General features: G+C 43.3%; 1 protein-coding gene across 1 annotated transcript in view; it reads left to right on the top strand.

Moving 5' to 3' along the window:
- The window catches only part of LOC142912443 (dead end protein homolog 1-like), a 37,550-nt gene extending 19,723 nt beyond the window's left edge, over positions 1-17,827 (top strand). The window contains exon 3 of the mRNA XM_076060642.1: positions 17,821-17,827. Coding sequence (XP_075916757.1) covers positions 17,821-17,827 — 7 coding nt within the window. The remainder of the gene's footprint in view (positions 1-17,820) is intronic.
- Positions 17,828-19,306: the final 1,479 nt, after the last annotated feature.

The following is a 19,306-nucleotide window of genomic DNA, read 5'->3' as shown; positions in this document are numbered from 1 at the left end:
AGCAGAAACTGTTTAGAATTCGGAGAAGATACAGCAGCAGAAGTGAGTGTGAAAGCGATGGTTATTACCTTGTGATCGCGGCATCTTTTGAGGAAGGTCAGCGTCTCAGTGAGTTGCGACTTGTCCCGTTGTCTGTTAAAAGCTCTAACAGATAGGTGAAAGCTCTCCCCATAGAGGTTATCAATTCTAGATTTAAAGCTTTCGTGACTGCTAGGATCCATACTCTTTGGTTCTATTGGGTAAAGTCACGTAGGTGAAAATAAAATAACAAAAAATCACGATATTTCGGCCACAACACAAGCGGCCTTCATCAGGTGAAGGGACGAGACTGTCTGGAGGACAGCGCTGGAGTGGGAGAAGCCACGCTTAGATCACGACCTTTAAGCTGTGTGAGACGAAAAACACAAAGCGCCTTGACAAAGGAATTAGCATATAATTTAGCATTGAAATGGCTCATTGAAATAGCTAAGTTAAAGTATACACATCCGCAGAGGTACCCCTTGACAAAGGAATTAGCATAGAATTTAGCATTGAAATAGCTGAGTGATTAGCTTGTAACTGGTCACAGAAATAGCTATGTTAAAGTCAGAGCATATACATTCACCGAGGCACCTAGTACTCATCAAACAGGAGAATTTAGCGAAACACAACCACGCTCAGACAGCGGACCTTTAAACTGTGTGCGAGCAAACAAGGTGTTCTGACAAAGAAATTTGCATAAAAATTAGCATTTGATTGGCGGATTTTAGGAAAGAGGTGGTGTACGTGCCGTTTGGCGCGGGGGGGAAGGGGGGGAAGGGGAGTTTACCTATTGATGGTGTGAAAAGGGAATTTCTAAGAGCTGCGAAAGTTTGGGGTACCACTACTTGAAAAATATACTGTACCATTGAAATTAGTTTAATGTTTAGTTCGGTTTAGCATATCTTTCCAATGGTTGCTTAATTTGAAACCATCCTCTCGGTTGAAATTGTGTCTGTGTTTGTAGATCTGAATTGCTTCATGAACAAATCTCTGATAAAAGCCCGTGGGTTTGCAAAGAACCTTGGTATCGGATAAAATTATATCGTGATCCCCCACAGCGTTGTAACAGTGATCAGCCACGGCAGAAGAATTAGTTTTGCAGTGTTTCAAATCTGATTTGTGCTCGCGAATTCGGTCAGAGACATGTCGTTTTGTCTCACCGATATAGCAATCACCACAGGTACAACTGAATTTGTAAACCCCGGGGTACTGTAATTCAGGAATGACATCCTTCACGGATGGGATCAGATCACGAATTTTGTGTACTGTATTGAACCGGACCTGGATCTTGTGTTTGTTTAGAATTTTGGAAATCTTTTTAGTAACGCCTGCTATATATGGAAGTGTGATGGTTTTGACCGGAGTATCAAGTGGTTGTTTCTGTATGGAGGGAGAGACAGCTTGGCGGATGGTATGGTCAGAGTAACCATTCCTTTTGAGGGCCAGGTGTACATGTTTTAATTCACTGGTCAGGTGGTGTTGGTCCGAAATGTAATGAGCCCTATGGTATAAAGTTTTGATGAGAGAATTCTTTTGGGCTGGGTGGTGGTGGGAATCAGGTTTCACGTAGGAATCTGTGTGGGTGGGTTTCCTGTAGACAGAATGCCCCAATGAGCCATCAGGTCTCCTCTCAAACAGAACATCTAAGAATGGTAGCTTGCCATCTTTCTCCACTTCCATGGTGAATTTGATGGCGGGATGTCTGGAATTGATGTGGTGTAGGAAAAGGTTCAGAGCTGGGAGGCCATGTGGCCAAATGACGAAAGTGTCATCCACATATCTCTTCCACAGGGAAGGTCTGAGGGTGGAAGTCTGGATGGCGTCTGATTCAAATTTCTCCATGAAAATATTGGCTATCACTGGTGATAAGGGGGATCCCATGGGGGTACCCTCATTTTGTTTGTAGAAGGAGCCATTCCAAGTAAAGTAGGTATTGTTGAGGCAGTGCCTAACCAGTGCAGGTGTGTCGGGGTCTAGTCCATGTTGGACCAAATTTTCAATTATTTCAATGGTATCAGGTACTGGGACCTTGGTGAACAAAGAGACCACATCGATGCTGACAAGGATATCGTCAGGGGACAGTACAACGTCTTTGACCATAGAGACCAATTGGGCTGAGTTAAGTACTGCTGAGGCGGTCTTGCCAGTGAAAGGCAGCAAGGCATCTGACAGAATACGGGCTAGTCTATAGGTAGGGGAGTTGATCGTGGATACGATGGGTCGAAGTGGGGTGCCTTCTTTATGAATCTTGGGAAGACCATAGAATCTAGGGGGTCTTGCAGCAGAAGGTTTTAGGGAGGGACGTTTAGTTGGGTCGATTAGGGAGGTCGAACTTGTGATGATCTTGTTGGTTTTTATCGCTAGGCTATTAGTAGGGTCATTTTTTATTTTAGATTCTGGATTTTGTTGTTGTATGAATCTTTATCCATAATAACAGTAGCGTTGCCTTTATCGGCTGAGAGGATGACTATATCACTTCTGTTTTTTTTTAATTCGCGAGTTCAGAGCGTGCATTTTTGCTGATGTCACTAATGGGTTTCTTATCATTCTTAAGAATAGTGGCTATTTCAGCTCTCGCAACGTCTGCTTGGATGTGTCCTACGCCTTTGAGGGCTACATCGACCTGAGAGATGATATCATCTATTGGTATGTGTTTTGGGGTGACAGCAAAATGTAGTCCCCTAGCCAGTACTGTTTTCAGATTGTCCGAAATCGGGGTGCTACTCTGATTAATGACGATTTTGTTAACATCTAGTTTTGTTATATGTGGAACTGGGTTCTTCTTTGATAGGTGGTTGAATTTAGAAATCAGGTTAGCTTTACATTTGACTGACAGTGACTCAGCAGAAGAAGCAGTCATGTTGTCTACGTGATCCCAATCAGAAGGTGACATTTTTTGTGTTAACATTAAATGGGCTTGTAGGAGAGTCCTGTCTAAAGTATCGAGTTCAAATCGGAGTAGCCTTATCCTCTCTGAGATTGAAGATAGGCTGGCCTTAAGCAGAAACTGTTTAGAATTCGGAGGAGATACAGCAGCAGAAGTGAGTGTGAAAGCGATGGTTATTACCTTGTGATCGCGGCATCTTTTGAGGAAGGTCAGCGTCTCAGTGAGTTGCGACTTGTCCCGTTGTCTGTTAAAAGCTCTAACAGATAGGTGAAAGCTCTCCCCATAGAGGTTATCAATTCTAGATTTAAAGCTTTCGTGACTGCTAGGATCCATACTCTTTGGTTCTATTGGGTAAAGTCACGTAGGTGAAAATAAAATAACAAAAAATCACGATATTTCGGCCACAACACAAGCGGCCTTCATCAGGTGAAGGGACGAGACTGTCTGGAGGACAGCGCTGGAGTGGGAGAAGCCACGCTTAGATCACGACCTTTAAGCTGTGTGAGACGAAAAACACAAAGCGCCTTGACAAAGGAATTAGCATATAATTTAGCATTGAAATGGCTCATTGAAATAGCTAAGTTAAAGTATACACATCCGCAGAGGTACCCCTTGACAAAGGAATTAGCATAGAATTTAGCATTGAAATAGCTGAGTGATTAGCTTGTAACTGGTCACAGAAATAGCTATGTTAAAGTCAGAGCATATACATTCACCGAGGCACCTAGTACTCATCAAACAGGAGAATTTAGCGAAACACAACCACGCTCAGACAGCGGACCTTTAAACTGTGTGCGAGCAAACAAGGTGTTCTGACGAAGAAATTTGCATAAAAATTAGCATTTGATTGGTGGATTTTAGGAAAGAGGTGGTGTACGTGCCGTTTGGCGCGGGGGGGAAGGGGGGGAGGGGGAGTTTACCTATTGATGGTGTGAAAAGGGAATTTATAAGAGCTGCGAAAGTTTGGGGTACCACTACTTGAAAAATATACTGTACCATTGAAATTAGTTTAATGTTTAGTTCGGTTTAGAACATCTTTCCAATGGTTGCTTAATTTGAAACCATCCTCTCGGTTGAAATTGTGTCTGTGTTTGTAGATCTGAATTGCTTCATGAACAAATCTCTGATAAAAGCCCGTGGGTTTGCAAAGAACCTTGGTATCGGAGAAAATTATATCGTGATCCCCCACAGCGTTGTAACAGTGATCAGCCACGGCAGAAGAATTCGTTTTGCCGTGTTTCAAATCTGATTTGTGCTCACGAATTCGGTCAGAGACATGTCGTTTTGTCTCACCGATATAGCAATCACCGCAGGTACAACTCAATTTGTAGACCCTGGGGTACTGTAAATCAGGAATGACATCCTTCACGGATGGGATCAGATCACGAATTTTGTGTACTGTATTGAACCGGACCTGGATCTTGTGTTTGTTTAGAATTTTGGAAATCTTTTTAGTAACGCCTGCTATATATGGAAGTGTGATGGTTTTGACCGGAGTATCAAGTGGTTGTTTCTGTATGGAGGGAGAGACAGCTTGGCGGATGGTATGGTCACAGTAACCATTCCTTTTCAGGGCCAGGTGTACATGTTTTAATTCACTGGTCAGGTGGTGTTGGTCCGAAATGTAATGAGCCCTATGGTATAAAGTTTTGATGAGAGAATTATTTTGGGCTGGGTGGTGGTGGGAATCAGGTTTCAAGTAGGAATCTGTGTGGGTGGGTTTCCTGTAGACAGAATGCCCCAATGAGCCATCAGGTCTCCTCTCAAACAGAACATCTAAGAATGGTAGCTTGCCATCTTTCTCCACTTCCATGGTGAATTTGATGGCGTGATGTCTGGAATTGATATGGTGTAGGAAAAGGTTCAGAGCTGGGAGGCCATGTGGCCAAATGACGAAAGTGTCATCCACATATCTCTGTCTCTCCCTCCATACAGAAACAACCACTTAATACTCTGGTCAAAACCATCACACTTCCATATATAGCAGGCATTACTAAAAAGATTTCCAAAATTCTAAATAAACACAAGATTCAGGTCCGGTTCAATACAGTACACAAAATTCGTGATCTGATCCCATACGTGAAGGATGTCATTCCTGATTTACAGTACCCTGGGGTTTACAAATTGAGTTGTACCTGCTTTGATTGCTATATCGGTGAGACAAAGCGACATGTCTCTGACCGAATTCGCGAGCACAAATCAGATTTGAAACACGGCAAAACGAATTCTTCTGCCGTGGCTGATCACTGTTACAACACTGTGGGGGATCACGATATAATTTTCTCCGATACCAAGGTTCTTTGCAAACCCACGGGCTTTTATCAGAGATTTGTTCATGAAGCAATTCAGATCTACAAACACAGACACAATTTCAACCGAGAGGATGGTTTCAAATTAAGCAACCATTGGAAAGATGTTCTAAAGCGAACTAAACGTTAAACTAATTTCAATGGTACAGTATATTTTTCAAGTAGTGGTACCCCAAACTTTCGCAGCTCTTATAAATTCCCTTTTCACACCATCAATAGGTAAACTCCCCCTCCCCCCCTTCCCCCCCCCCCCGCGCCAAACGGCACGTACACCACCTCTTTCCTAAAATCCGCCAATCAAATGCTAATTTTTATGCTCATTTCATCGTCAGAACACCTTGTTTGCTCGCACACAGTTTAAAGGGCCGCTGTCTGAGCGTGGTTGTGTTTCGCTAAATTCTCCTGTTTGATGAGTACTAGGTGCCTCGGTGAATGTATATGCTCTGACTTTAACATAGCTATTTCTGTGACCAGTTACAAGCTAATCACTCAGCTATTTCAATGCTAAATTCTATGTTAATTCCTTTGTCAAGGGGTACCTCTGCGGATGTGTATACTTTAACTTAGCTATTTCAATGAGCCATTTCAATGCTAAATTATATGCTAATTCCTTTGTCAAGGCGCTTTGTGTTTTTCTTCTCACACAGCTTAAAGGTCGTGATCTAAGCGTGGCTTCTCCCACTCCAGCGCTGTCCTCCAGACAGTCTCGTCCCTTCACCTGATGAAGGCCGCTTGTGTTGTGGCCGAAACGTCGTGATTTTTTGTTATTTTATTTTCACCTACGTGACTTTACCCAATAGAACCAAAGAGTACAAATCAATTTACCTAATCGGATGTTTTCACTCAAGGAAATTCAACCTTAACCCACTTCTACGTAAGGTCGATTTTGGCCACTCGGGAAGGGATTAATGACGTGGCGAGCTGAAAATAGTCACGTTCACTTAGAAATTCCAGACAGCGTCAGCTGTGCAAATTTTCATGACGCCAGAGCTCAGCGTTGGAGAGGTTTTTGCTGCTTCGCACAAACAGATGGAATGTTCTGCTTCATATTTTAGATAGCAGTTCTACCCGTTCTTCGCACGGAGGATATGTATTGAACTCCGAGAAGCCAATGGCTTCATCGGCCAGGAGCGAAGCGCCACCTAAAATCTCCCAGCACGCTGTTAACAGCTCTAAGCATTGCAGAGCGCTTAACTCAGAGGTGTTGCGGGTTGACGCCAGACACTTCATGGTCATTTCCCCCCCCCCCCAATAAAATGCAAAAGACTATTTATATTTTTTTACATTGTGTACAGTATGGAACATACCCACATGCCAAATTTCAAGTGTGTGGCACGTTGGGAAGTATGCTAAACATTTCGAACAGACACACGTATCCACACATTTCCCTTTCATATATATAGATAAATCAGCATTTTGCGACACCCACTGCCACCGTGTGGCATATTATTACGTGCCAGGGACTCTATGAGAGGACAACAGTCCGAGTCCATAATTGGCAATAAGTAACGGCAAAGCAGTTACAAGCGACTCACAGAATTTTGCGCAGTTGCGTATACAGTACACGACTTCCCTGAAGGCAAACACCTTCAGCGAGCGCAATGCCGATAACACGCGTCGAATAAAAAGCAAGGGACAAGTCATTACGTACTAACAACTCCTTACTAACAACTCCTTACTAACAACTCCTTACTTACTAACAACTCCTTACTAACAACTCCTTACTAACAACTCCTTACTTACTAACAACTCCTTACTAACAACTATCATTTCATTGCTGGAGGGGTTGCCCCCTCCTACCTGAAAATCCAGGCTCCGCCTCTGAGTGTGTGGCAGTGTCAAGTTTGTGTTTGCAGTAAAGTCTATTAACTCTATTGAGCACGGAGGTTATATCAAAACAGTGGTTTAGGTTTGTTTTCCTCTGCAACTCTTTATAAGAATGGAGTCAGGAAGTTAACACAGCACACACATGCGGCTTAAGTCGGATCTGTTCATCCCAGCATTCAAAGACATCTGTGCCTGGCTTCACACCTCTAAGTTGAGATTGAACATTAATTCATGCATTTCTGCATAACACAAATAGTATTATTTTAAACACCCTTTGCTACGTCAGCTGAATTTAGCTTTCATAAATATTCCTTTTGTAGCCAGACAGCTGAAATTGTGTGCTCGGAGTTTTTGGTGAACATTCATTTTGAAGGTATGAGGGCTTCCAGGCATGTTTATGACCATTTGCCCTCTCATTGTGTGCCATAACAGCCCGTGTGATGAATTTGGGACACTTTTCCACTATATCATGAATATGTGAATAAGTATAGACGTGTAAGTCACGTGTTACTGTGTATATATGCTTTCCTCTGTGCATCGATACTGACGTGTAGATGGTGTGGATATTATTTTTTTCTGTCTGCAGCTGACGCTTCCTCTGACGCTTCCTCTGCAGAATTGGTCTGATAGAGCAAATGCACTCAGCGCAGCTCGGTATGACAAGGCTCCAATGCGACCGGTGTGCATACAGCACGGATCGGACTGGAGATTTCACACGGCACGAGAGAACTCACACAGGAGAGAAACCCTTCAAGTGCAGTGTGTGTGAGAAGGCGTTTGCACGTTCATCTGCTCTTGTAGAACACCAGAGAACACACACGGGAGAGAAACCCTTCAAGTGCAGTGTGTGTGGGAAGGCGTTTGCACATTCATCTACTCTTGTAATACACCAGAGAACACACACGGGAGATAAGCCCTTCAAGTGCAGTGTGTGTGGGAAGGCGTTTGCACATTCATCTGCTCTTGTAATACACCAGAGAACACACACGGGAGAGAAACCCTTCAAGTGCAGTGTGTGTGGGAAGGCGTTTGCACAGTCATGTAATCTTGTAGAACACCAGAGAACACACACGGGAGAGAAACCCTTCAAGTGCAGTGTGTGTGGGAAGGCGTTTGCACATTCATCTACTCTTGTAATACACCAGAGAAGACACACGGGAGAGAAACCCTTCAAGTGCACTGTGTGTGGGAATGGGTTTGCACAGTCATCTACTCTTGTAGAACACCAGAGAACACACACAAGAGAGAAACCCTTCAAGTGCACTGTGTGTGGGAAGGCGTTTGCACATTCATATACTCTTGTAGAACACCAGAGAACACACACAGGAGAGAAACCCTTCAAGTGCAGTGTGTGCGTGAAGACGTTTGCACATTCATATACTCTTGTAACACACCAGAGAACACACACAGGAGAGAAACCCTTCTGGTGCACTCCGTGCGGGAAAGCATTTTCACAGCAACCACATCTTCAAGTACACCAGAAAACACAAAAGCATCAGAAGATCCACAAGGAGTGGAGTCTGAAATCAGCTTGTGAAAGTCAAAGTGCCACAATAAGCCCATCCCTCATGAAAGACGAATCGGAAGAAAATAACAGCTTGGACACTTTAAAAGGTATCGAGGTGAAATATGAAGAGGTGAAGGTGAAGAGGGAAGAAGTGATAGTGAAGAGGGAAGAAGTGACGGTGAAGAGGGAAAAAGTGAAGGTGAAATGTGAAGAAGTGATGGTGAAGAGGGAAGAAGTGAAGGTGAAATATGAAGAGGTGATGGTGAAATGTGAAGAAGTGATGGTGAAGAGCGAAGAAGTGAAGGTGAAATGTGGAGATGAAGATTCAACTCCAAAATGGGACCTTCACATCGATGGAGGCAACGTGAAGCAGGAGTAGAATTCTGACTGTGAGGCAGAGCGAGGCAACTCCTGGCAGTTTGTGGAAGTGGAGGTGTGGGTGGACTTCCTCCGAGACAATACAAAGTCAAGTGGAGACCCAGTAGATGTGTAAGCTTGAGATGATGTCGCTTCAATAGATGCACCTTTGTCACAGGCCTTTAATGACAAGAATGTGAAGTTGAACACTCAGTTCTTAGGTTCAACCTGCAGAGTAAAGAGCGGCCAGTCTTCGTGGACCTGTGGGTTGGGTCAATCTCTCACCAGGAGCGAGAGCCAATAAGCTCCCAAACATTCACTATTTTATCAATTGCATTTATATGGTGCCTGCTTAATCGCCTCTACGTGACTTTACCGAAAGAACCAAGGAGTATGGATCCCTGCAGTCACAAACTTCAAATCAAGATTGCCTCAGCAACTCAAAGTTTTGTATCCCGTCTCAAACACTCGAAGAGCATCCCCAAGTAGCAGCTGCCCCTGTGTGGTACAAGGTGGTGGCCCTGCACCGGCCTGCATGTGGACAAGAGCCTGTCAGTAGGGGGCGATGGTTGATGTGGCATCTTAGTTGTGGAGTTTGTTGGTAATTTTTCGATTTAAAGCTTTCGTGACTGCAGGGATTCATCTTCTTGGATCTTTCGGTAAAGTCACCACGTAGAAGCTAAATAATAAGATAATAAAAATAAAACAATAAAATTCTCACGACGTTTTGGCTGCTTGCGAACGTCGTGAGAATTTTACTTATTTTATTTTCATTATTTTATTATTTCCCTTCTACGTGACTTTGTAGGTAATGTTTAGAATTTTATCAATTTTGACCGAGATGCCAGCATGCAAATGACAATAGTACGTTGTACATACACTGTTAAGTAGACGGCGCATATTATTTTTTAAATTGCTTTTTGTTAATACGATGTAACCTGATGCAGTCTATTTCACTGCAGTAATTCAATTTTGTTAAAATGCCTGTTAATAATTTAGAATGAATACTTGTCTGATTATGCGTGTGCATGTAACATTTTGTCTGAGGGTCAAACATTGAATAAGTGATGTTAGGACAAAGTGTGTGTGTCTGTTTGGAAGTAACCTGTACAGAGAACTTGGGTGAGACCCGTTGTTCTTGTGATACGGGTCAAAGGGTACTTTTGTGTTTCATGAAGCATCTGCCTCTGGAGCAACTCATCGTCTTTGAAATAGGGAGCACGCTCGGATCATTCATCAGTTACAAGGCATACTGCTTAAAAGTTACACGTAGAGGAGATACATTCTCTACAACACGAATTGTAATTTTGTCTTACGTGTTGACGTAGATTTTGTCTAACTAGGACTAGAAATGCACCTTGCTGATTCACGTCTGGATGTTCGTTACATATCGCTTGAATCAAGCCCCACTGCAGTTGAGACGCTGTGCACCAATAAGGGTCCAAGCATTTTAGGGCCTTCGGCCAGGAAAGTCACAACATTTACGGCACACGAAGGACGCATTCACGCAAGCGACCCATGCTCCGTTTTGAAGTTTTGAAATGAAACATCTTTGAATCATGTTGTGTTTTGAATTAGATGATTGTTATTTCTTCATTAAAAGCTTATTTCATTTTACATCCGGAAGGCTTCGTTGAAAAGGGCATTTCGTGTGAATTTTCTCTCGTCGTTAAGTTGATGGCCTTGCCGGGGGTTCGGTTCGATGCGGACTTTCACGAGATGAGGCGACACGGAGCTGCTGGCCGTCTGCAGATCGATTCCAACGTAATCGAACGTCTGTCCCTGCGCGTCCGTCGATCGCATGCAGGGGGCGCGTGTAGGTTTACAGCGCCCCCTGCAGGAAAACGACAAAGTGCAGCGTTCATCACGGATAAAGTTGTGCGCTTATATTTTAAATGTTATTCTTTTATAAGGTGATGTTGATATCGAAAACTGACACATAAACGGCATGCCATAAATAGGAAATTAACTCTGCTTATTCGAATCAATGTATTCATATATGTTGATGAACTGTTTTCAAGCAGATTTTGTGTCTCTAACGGCGACTACAGGGACCACGTGATTGTTTAAAAATGTCTTTGATTATAACTATGGTTGCCTACAATTCGTCATGTGTAGCTTATTTACACTATAATTTATTCACTACCCAAAATGTATTTACTTGAAAACATAGATCTGATATTTATTCTTGGTTCTTTCGGTAAAGTCACGTAGAAGGGAAACAAAATAACAAAAATATAAAACAATTAAATTCTCACGACGTTTCGACTGCAACACAAGCAGTCATCATCAGGTGTCACACACAGGCACACACACAAGAGACAGTCACACACAGAGATACAGGCACACACAGTGTGTACACACACAGTGTACACACACACAGTGTATACACATAGTGTACACACAGTGTGTACACACAGAAACAGTGTGTACACACAGTAATGTCCACGTTGTAGTTGCTGAGCTCACGCACGCAAGGGGTCTCTGTTCAAGAGATGGAGCGATGGAAAATGAATCTAAATCAACTTAAACTCTATTCCCGCTCTGTGATGTCGCCACTCAGCATGACCTCATCGCTGTGAAACGCCAGGGGCAGGTGTGCCTCGCTAGTGACGTCATGTCACCAAGGTATTCACCCCACCCCTTCCACCGCGCCCTTGAGCGTGACGTCACCTCTGCTTGGTTACTGGCGATATCTGTTCCGTACAATCCTTATTTGGGCAAAGCGACGCTCTGACTGGCGGCTCATTAACATAATGTGTTCGTGAAAGCCGTCGCGAGTTTATTGCGACAGGTTCAGCACCCACGCCCCCATCCCTCGACATATGGCCCAGATTCATTAACATAATTTATTCAGTTAGCCGATCGTGAGAGGAGTGTCTTGTACCCCGGACTGACGTCATGTCACCTGCTGCTGCCGCGTGACGTCACGAGGTAACAGGAAGCGATCGCTTCGCTCTTGCACTGAAATCCGAGGTGAGAAATTTTCATCGTGTTGGTGGTCGTGGTTGTTGTGGTGGTTGTTGTTGTTGTTTACCAAGGTAGAGCCTCGCTCTCTCTCGTAGGGATGTCAGTTGAGTAGCAGCGAGCATGGGAATCGATGTCCAGGTTGGAACTTTACAACGCGGGGCCTAGCCACGCGGGGCCTTGCCTCCTGCCCTCGCCTGATTGCGTTTACTTTATTTATCTCGCTTAAGTTTAATTTGTCTTCACCCGGCTCGCCACTTTGTAACTTTTTTTATTGTAAATATTCACCCAGTTTTTATTTTCTTTTGTTAGCAGGCCAAGCCCGCTTGAGCAGCTATACCGCTCTTGTTATCAGAAGCGACCTGCCCACAACAACACAAGGTGAGGCTTTGTCAACGTGTGTGAATGTTTTGACTTAAAACTTTGGTGAATGCAGGAATTAATATTCTTGGTTCTTTCGGTAAAGTCACGTAGATAGAAAATAAAATAAAAATTTAATTAAATGACAAATTTTAAATAAAGCAAAAAAACCCACGAGGTTTCGATTGCAACACAAGTGGTCTTTATCTTATTAAATTTAATCTGTTATTTTTATTTTCTATCTACGTGACTTTACTGAAAGAACCAACAATACGTGTGTCAATGTCTATCGGTCAAAGACGCTAAGCGCGTGACGCTGTTGACTCTGAATGTGTGGAGGGGAACACCTTCACCACGGGGAGAGAGAGACAGAGACACGGATAGCCTCGGCTATGTTGATGATCCTCGATTCATTACTTGGTGGAGTGAGGAAGAATTAATGCTGAGCAGATGAAGGTGGCCAGGCATGGTTCTGGTCACACCACCACTTGTTTACTCATGGCAGTGTGTGACAGTGCCAAGTTTGTGTTTGTAGTATAGTCTATTAACTCTATTGCACACGGAGGTTATATCAAAACAATAGTTTATTTTTGTTTTCCTCTGGAACTCTTTATAAGAATGGAAACAGGAGGTGAACACAGCACACACATGCAGCTGAAGTCTGATCTGTTAATCCCAGCATTCAAGGACATCTGAGCCTGGATTCACACCTCTAAGTTGCGATTGAACATTAATTTATGCATTTCTGCATCACACAAATAGTATTGTTTTCAACACCCTTTGCTATGTTAGCTGAATTTAGCTTTCATAAATATTCCTTTTGTAGTCAGACAGCCGAAATGGTGTGCTTAGAGTTTTGGGTTAACATTCATCTTGATGATATGAAGGCTTCCAGGCATATTAATGACATTTTCCCTCTCATTGCGTGCCATAGCAGCCCGTGGAGAGAAACCCTTCAGGTGCACTCTGTGCGGGAAGGCGTTTGCACGTTCATCAAATCTGATGAATTTGGGAAACTTTTTCACTACATCATGAATATATTAATAAGTATAGACGTGTAAGTCACGTGTGTATTCCTCTATGCTTGACGTGTAGATGGTGTGGATATTCTTTTTTTCTGTCTGCAGCTGACGCTTCCTCTGCAGATTTGGTCTGATGGAGCAAAGGCACTCAGCGCAGCTCGGTACGACAAGTCAACAATGCGACCAGCGTGCATACAGCACGGACCGGACTGGAAATTTGACATGGCACCAGAGAAGTCACACAGGAGAGAAACCCTTCAAATGTACTGTGTGTGGGAAGGCTTTTTCATGGTCATCTGCTCTTAAAAAACACCAGAAAACACACACGGGAGAGAAACCCTTCAAGTGCACTGTGTGCGGGAAGGCATTTGCACATTCATCTGATCTTGTAAAACACCAGAGAACACACAAGGGAGAGAAACCCTTCAGGTGCACGATGTGCCGGATGGCGTTTACACAGTCATATAATCTTGTAACACACCAGAGAACACACACGGGAGAGAAACCCTTCAAGTGCAGTGTGTGCGTGAAGGCGTTTGCAGATTCATCTAATCTTGTAAAACACCAGAGAACACACACAGGAGAGAAACCTTTCAGGTGCACTCTGTGCGGGAAGGCATTTACAGTTTCACCAAATCTTAAAGTACACCAAAGAACACACACGGGAGAGAAACCCTTCAAGTGCAGTGTGTGTGTGAAGGCATTTGCACAGTCATCTGCTCTTGTAAAACACCAGAGAACACACACGGGAGAGAAACCTTTCAAGTGCAGTGTGTGCTTGAAGGCATTTGCACAGTCATCTGATCTTGTAACACACCAGAGAAGACACACAGGAGAGAAACCCTTCAAGTGTACTCTGTGCGGGAAGCCATTTGCAGATTCATCAAATCTTCGAAGACATCAGAGAACACAAAAGCATCAGAAGATCCACAAGGAGCGGAGTCGGAGTCTGAAATCAGCTTGTGAAAGTCAAAGTGCCGCAATGAGCCCATCCCTCATGAAACAAGAACCGGACGAAAATCCCAGCTTGGACACTTTTAAAGGTATAAAGGTGAAATATGAAGAGGTGATGGTGAAATGTGAAGAAGTGATGAGTGAAGAAGTGAAGGTAAAATGTGAAGATGAAGATTCAACTCCAAAATGGGACCTTCACATCGTAAAGCAGGAGGAGAATTCTGACTGTGAGTCAGAGTGAGGCAACTCCCAGCAGTTTGTGGAAGTGGAGGTGTGGGTGGACTTGCTCCTAGACAATACGAAGTCAAGCGGAGACCCGGTAGATGTGTAAGCCAGAGACGATGTCGCTACAATAGATGCACCTTTGTCACAGGCCTTTAATAACAAGAATGTGAAGTTGAACACTTTGTGGGCCCATGGGTTGGGTAGCTCTTTAACCAGGAGCAAGAGCTAATAAGCTCCCAAGCATTCACTATGTAATCATAATAATTGCTTTTACATGGTGCTTGCTTAATCGCCTCAGCAACTCGGAGTTCTGTGTCGTACCTCGCCTGAAACACTCAAAGAGCATCCCCAAGTAGCAGCTGCTCCTGTGTGGCACAAGGTGGTGGCCCTGCACCGGCCTGCATGTGGACAAGAGCCTGTCCGTAGTGGGCGATGATTGATGTGTCATCTCAGTTGTGTAGTTTGTAGGTAATGTTTAGAATTTGCTACATTTTCACTCAGACGCCAGCATGCAATGGCCTCGTTTTGAATGACACAATAGTATGTTTTACATACACTGTCAAGCAGAATGTGCAACTTTTTTTTAAAGCTTCTTGTTAATACGATGTAACGTGATGCAGGATATTTCACTGCAGTAATTCAATTTTGTTAATATGCCTGTCAATAATTTAGAATGTATACTTGTCTGGTTTTTTGCATACTTGTAACATTTGATCTGTAAGGGTCAAACATTGATTAAGTGATGTTAGGACAAAGTGTGTATGTGTGTTTGAAAGTAACCTGTACAGATAACTCAGGTGAGACCCGTTGTTCTTGTGATACAGGTCAAAGGGTACTTTTGTGTTCCATGAAGCATCTGGAGAAACTCATTGTCTTTGAAATAGGTAGTACGCTCGGATCATTCATCAGTTACAAGGCATACCATTTAAAGGTTACACGTATAGGAGGAGGTACATTCTCTACACCACGAATTGTAGTTTTGTCTTACGTGTTGACGTAGATTTTGTCTAACTAGGACTAGAAATGCTCCTTGCTGATTGACGTCTGCATGTTCGTTACCTATCAGTTGAAGCAAACCCCACTGCTGTTGTTGAGACGCTGTGCACCAATAAGGGTCCAACACATTGACGGCCTTCAGGCCAGGAAAGTCACAACATTTGCACATGAAGGACGCATTCACGCAAGTAACCCATGCTCCGTTTTGAAGTTTTAAAATGAAACATTTGAATTGTGTTGTGTTTTGAATTAGATGATTTTATTCCCTCATTAAAAGCTTCTATCAATTTACATCAGGAAGACTTCATTGAAAAGGACATTTCGTGTGAATTTTCTCTCGTCGTTAAGTAGATGGCCTTGCTGGGGGTTCGGTTCGATGCGGACTTTCACCTGTTTGGGATTGCGGGATCGAGATAAGGCGACACACAGCTGGCCGTGCGAGAAGACCGCCGTCTGCAGATCGATTCCAACGTAATCGAACGTCTGTCCCTGCGCCTCCGTTGTCCATGCAGGGGGTGCGTAGGTTTACAGCGCCCCCTGCATGAAAACAACGGAAAATGCAGCGCTCATCACAGATAGATAAAGTTGTGCGCTTATATTTAAAATGTTATTCTTTTATAAGGTGATGTTGAAATCGGAAAGTGTTTGATGATTTCAATCAGATTGATTCATTATTATGCAACACATATCTGAGCTTTTGTGGTCCTGTTGAGATCAAGTTGGAAAGAGTCCGTGACTATAACTTCGCTCAATATTGTAAACGTGTTTCTATTATTTAGTTATTGTTGTTTAATACCAACTACTTCAGATAATGGCTTTCAAGATGTACTTAAATGGCACGTTCGTTGTTCCGGTGTTTAATGGCTTGGACGTCGTGGCAAACGGCTTCCATCGATGTGGAAGTCAATGGTGGATGATGATTTGACATTTCGGTGTTGATTTGGAGTAGATTGTTTAACTGTTGCATACCGGGTGGTGAAATGCTTTGCCGAGTACCTGAACTGTTTGACCAAGTGAATTCATGAAGAGTTCGATACGAGTTTGAGCGTTAATATTCTTGCGGAACGACAAAGGTCGGATATTTTAAAGATTCCTGATCGTACGTTTATTGCGACAATGTTCACGGAAAACACGTGTGGAGGCGAGTTCCGGGTGAAGTCTCCCCTTACCTGGCAACCATGGTGGCTGTCCGCTGATCACTCTCACTCCGTCACAGCTACGAGCTGTAGGGACGGGACGCTCCACCCTGGCGCTGTTTTAATTCACGGCACCAAGAGTGGAGAGCCTCATCCCTGCAGTTCCCTCCTGTTGTGCCGCAGCATTTACCGCGTAACGAGGCAATACAACACACACAGAGACACACAGAGACACACACAGAGACACACACAGACACACAAAGACACACAGAGACACATACAGACACACACACAAAGACACATCACACACACAGAGACACACACACGAGACACACACACATCAAACAGAGATACACACAGAGACACACACCACACACAGAGACACACACCACACACAGAGACACACCACACACACGGAGACACAGAGACACACACCACACACACAGAGACACACAGAGACACACACAGAGACACACACAGACACACAAAGACACACAGAGACACATACAGACACACACACAAAGACACATCACACACACAGAGACACACACACGAGACACACACACATCAAACAGAGATACACACAGAGACACACACCACACACAGAGACACACACCACACACAGAGACACACCACACACACGGAGACACAGAGACACACACCACACACACGGAGACACAGAGACACACACAGAGACACACACAAACAACAACAACCGCCATTCGCCAGTAAGTGGCGGTGACGTCACCACGACGCTTGTGCCAGGCTATGTGCACCCACACAGACACAAAGATCAAAGAGACACATCACACACGGATACACACACAGAGACGTACACACAGATACATACACACAGATACACATACATACACACACGTACATACAGATACACACACACACAGATACACACGGAGACACACATACACACAGATACACACACAGAGACACACACAGATACACACATATACACACAGCTACATACACACAGATACACACACTATTACACTATTCAACTATAGACGAGAGACCTTCTGCAGTGATCTATCAGTGCAGGAGCGGAGCTGCTGTGAGGCGAGGCGCTTGGAGCTCTGATTGGTCCAAGCGGCGACTTGTAGCCAATCAGATTTGGTTCCTCCCTAGCCACGTGACGCGGGATTTTTTTTCCCGCCAAATTTTTGAGACTCCTCCTCGGCCAGGCGCCATTTTGAGAGTCGTGAGGTGCGGATTTGAATTTTTTTTTATTTCGGAGCAGAAATTAACGACGATGACGACCCCCCAGGGGTGCGAGATCGCCTCTCGTGAGGGAAAACGTGAGGTAAAAAGTGGCCTCAAATGTCCAGCCCGTGATTCGCAGATAGTTTAAATATGCACTGTTGAATTTATGGGCAGTGTTGGGTCTATGGGACACTGTTGGGTCTATGGCCATTGACAAAATACAAACGATTTAATTTGTGAATAATAATGTAGCCTGGTTATTAAGTATGGTGAGTGTACTGACAGTCTATAATGTAGACTGTAGCCTGGTTATTAAGCTGAGTGAGTGTACTACAGTCTATAATGTAGACTGTAGTAATGGTTATTAAGTATGGTGAGTGTACTGACAGTCTATAATGTAGACTGTAGTAATGGTTATTAAGCTGAGTGAGTGTACTACAGTCTATAATGTAGACTGTAGTAATGGTTATTAAGTATGGTGAGTGTGCTGACAGTCTATAATGTAGACTGTAGTAATGGTTATTAACCTGAGTGAGTGTACTGGCAGTCTATAATGTAGACTGTAGTAATGGTTATTAAGCTGAGTGAGTGTACTGACAGTCTATAATGTAGACTGTAGTAATGGTTATTAACCTGGGTGAGTGTACTGACAGTCTATAATGTAGACTGTAGCCTGGTTATTAAGTATGGTGAGTGTACTGGCAGTCTATAATGTAGACTGTAGTAATGGTTATTAAGTATGGTGAGTGTACTGACAGTCTATAATGTAGACTGTAGTAATGGTTATTAAGTATGGTGAGTGTACTGACAGTCTATAATGTAGACTGTAGTAATGGTTATTAAGTATGGTGAGTGTACTGACAGTCTATAATGTAGACTGTAGTAATGGTTATTAAGTATGGTGAGTGTACTGACAGTCTATAATGTAGACTGTAGTAATGGTTATTAAGTATGGTGAGTGTACTGACAGTCTATAATGTAGACTGTAGCTTGGTTATTAAGTATGGTGAGTGTACTGACAGTCTATAATGTAGACTGTAGCCTGGTTATTAAGTATGGTGAGTGTACTGACAGTCTATAATGTAGACTGTAGCTTGGTTATTAAGTATGGTGAGTGTACTGACAGTCTATAATGTAGACTGTAGTAATGGTTATTAAGTATGGTGAGTGTACTGACAGTCTATAATGTAGACTGTAGCCTAGTTATTAAGTATGGTGAGTGTACTGACAGTCTATAATGTAGACTGTAGCCTGGTTATTAAGTATGGTGAGTGTACTGACAGTCTATAATGTAGACTGTAGTAATGGTTATTAAGTATGGTGAGTGTACTGACAGTCTATAATGTAGACTGTAGTAATGGTTATTAAGCTGAGTGAGTGTACTGACAGTCTATAATGTAGACTGTAGCCTAGTTATTAAGTATGGTGAGTGTACTGACAGTCTATAATGTAGACTGTAGCCTGGTTATTAAGTATGGTGAGTGTACTGACAGTCTATAATGTAGACTGTAGTAATGGTTATT

This window comes from Petromyzon marinus, unplaced genomic scaffold (assembly GCF_048934315.1).
Source record: "Petromyzon marinus isolate PM22_M1 ecotype Great Lakes invasive population unplaced genomic scaffold, UKy_Petmar_22M1.pri1.0 PM_G_Scaffold_20, whole genome shotgun sequence".
NCBI classification, from domain to species: Eukaryota; Metazoa; Chordata; class Hyperoartia; order Petromyzontiformes; family Petromyzontidae; genus Petromyzon; species Petromyzon marinus.
Note: the sequence above shows the minus strand (reverse complement) of the source record. Positions and strands in the feature narration are given on the sequence as shown.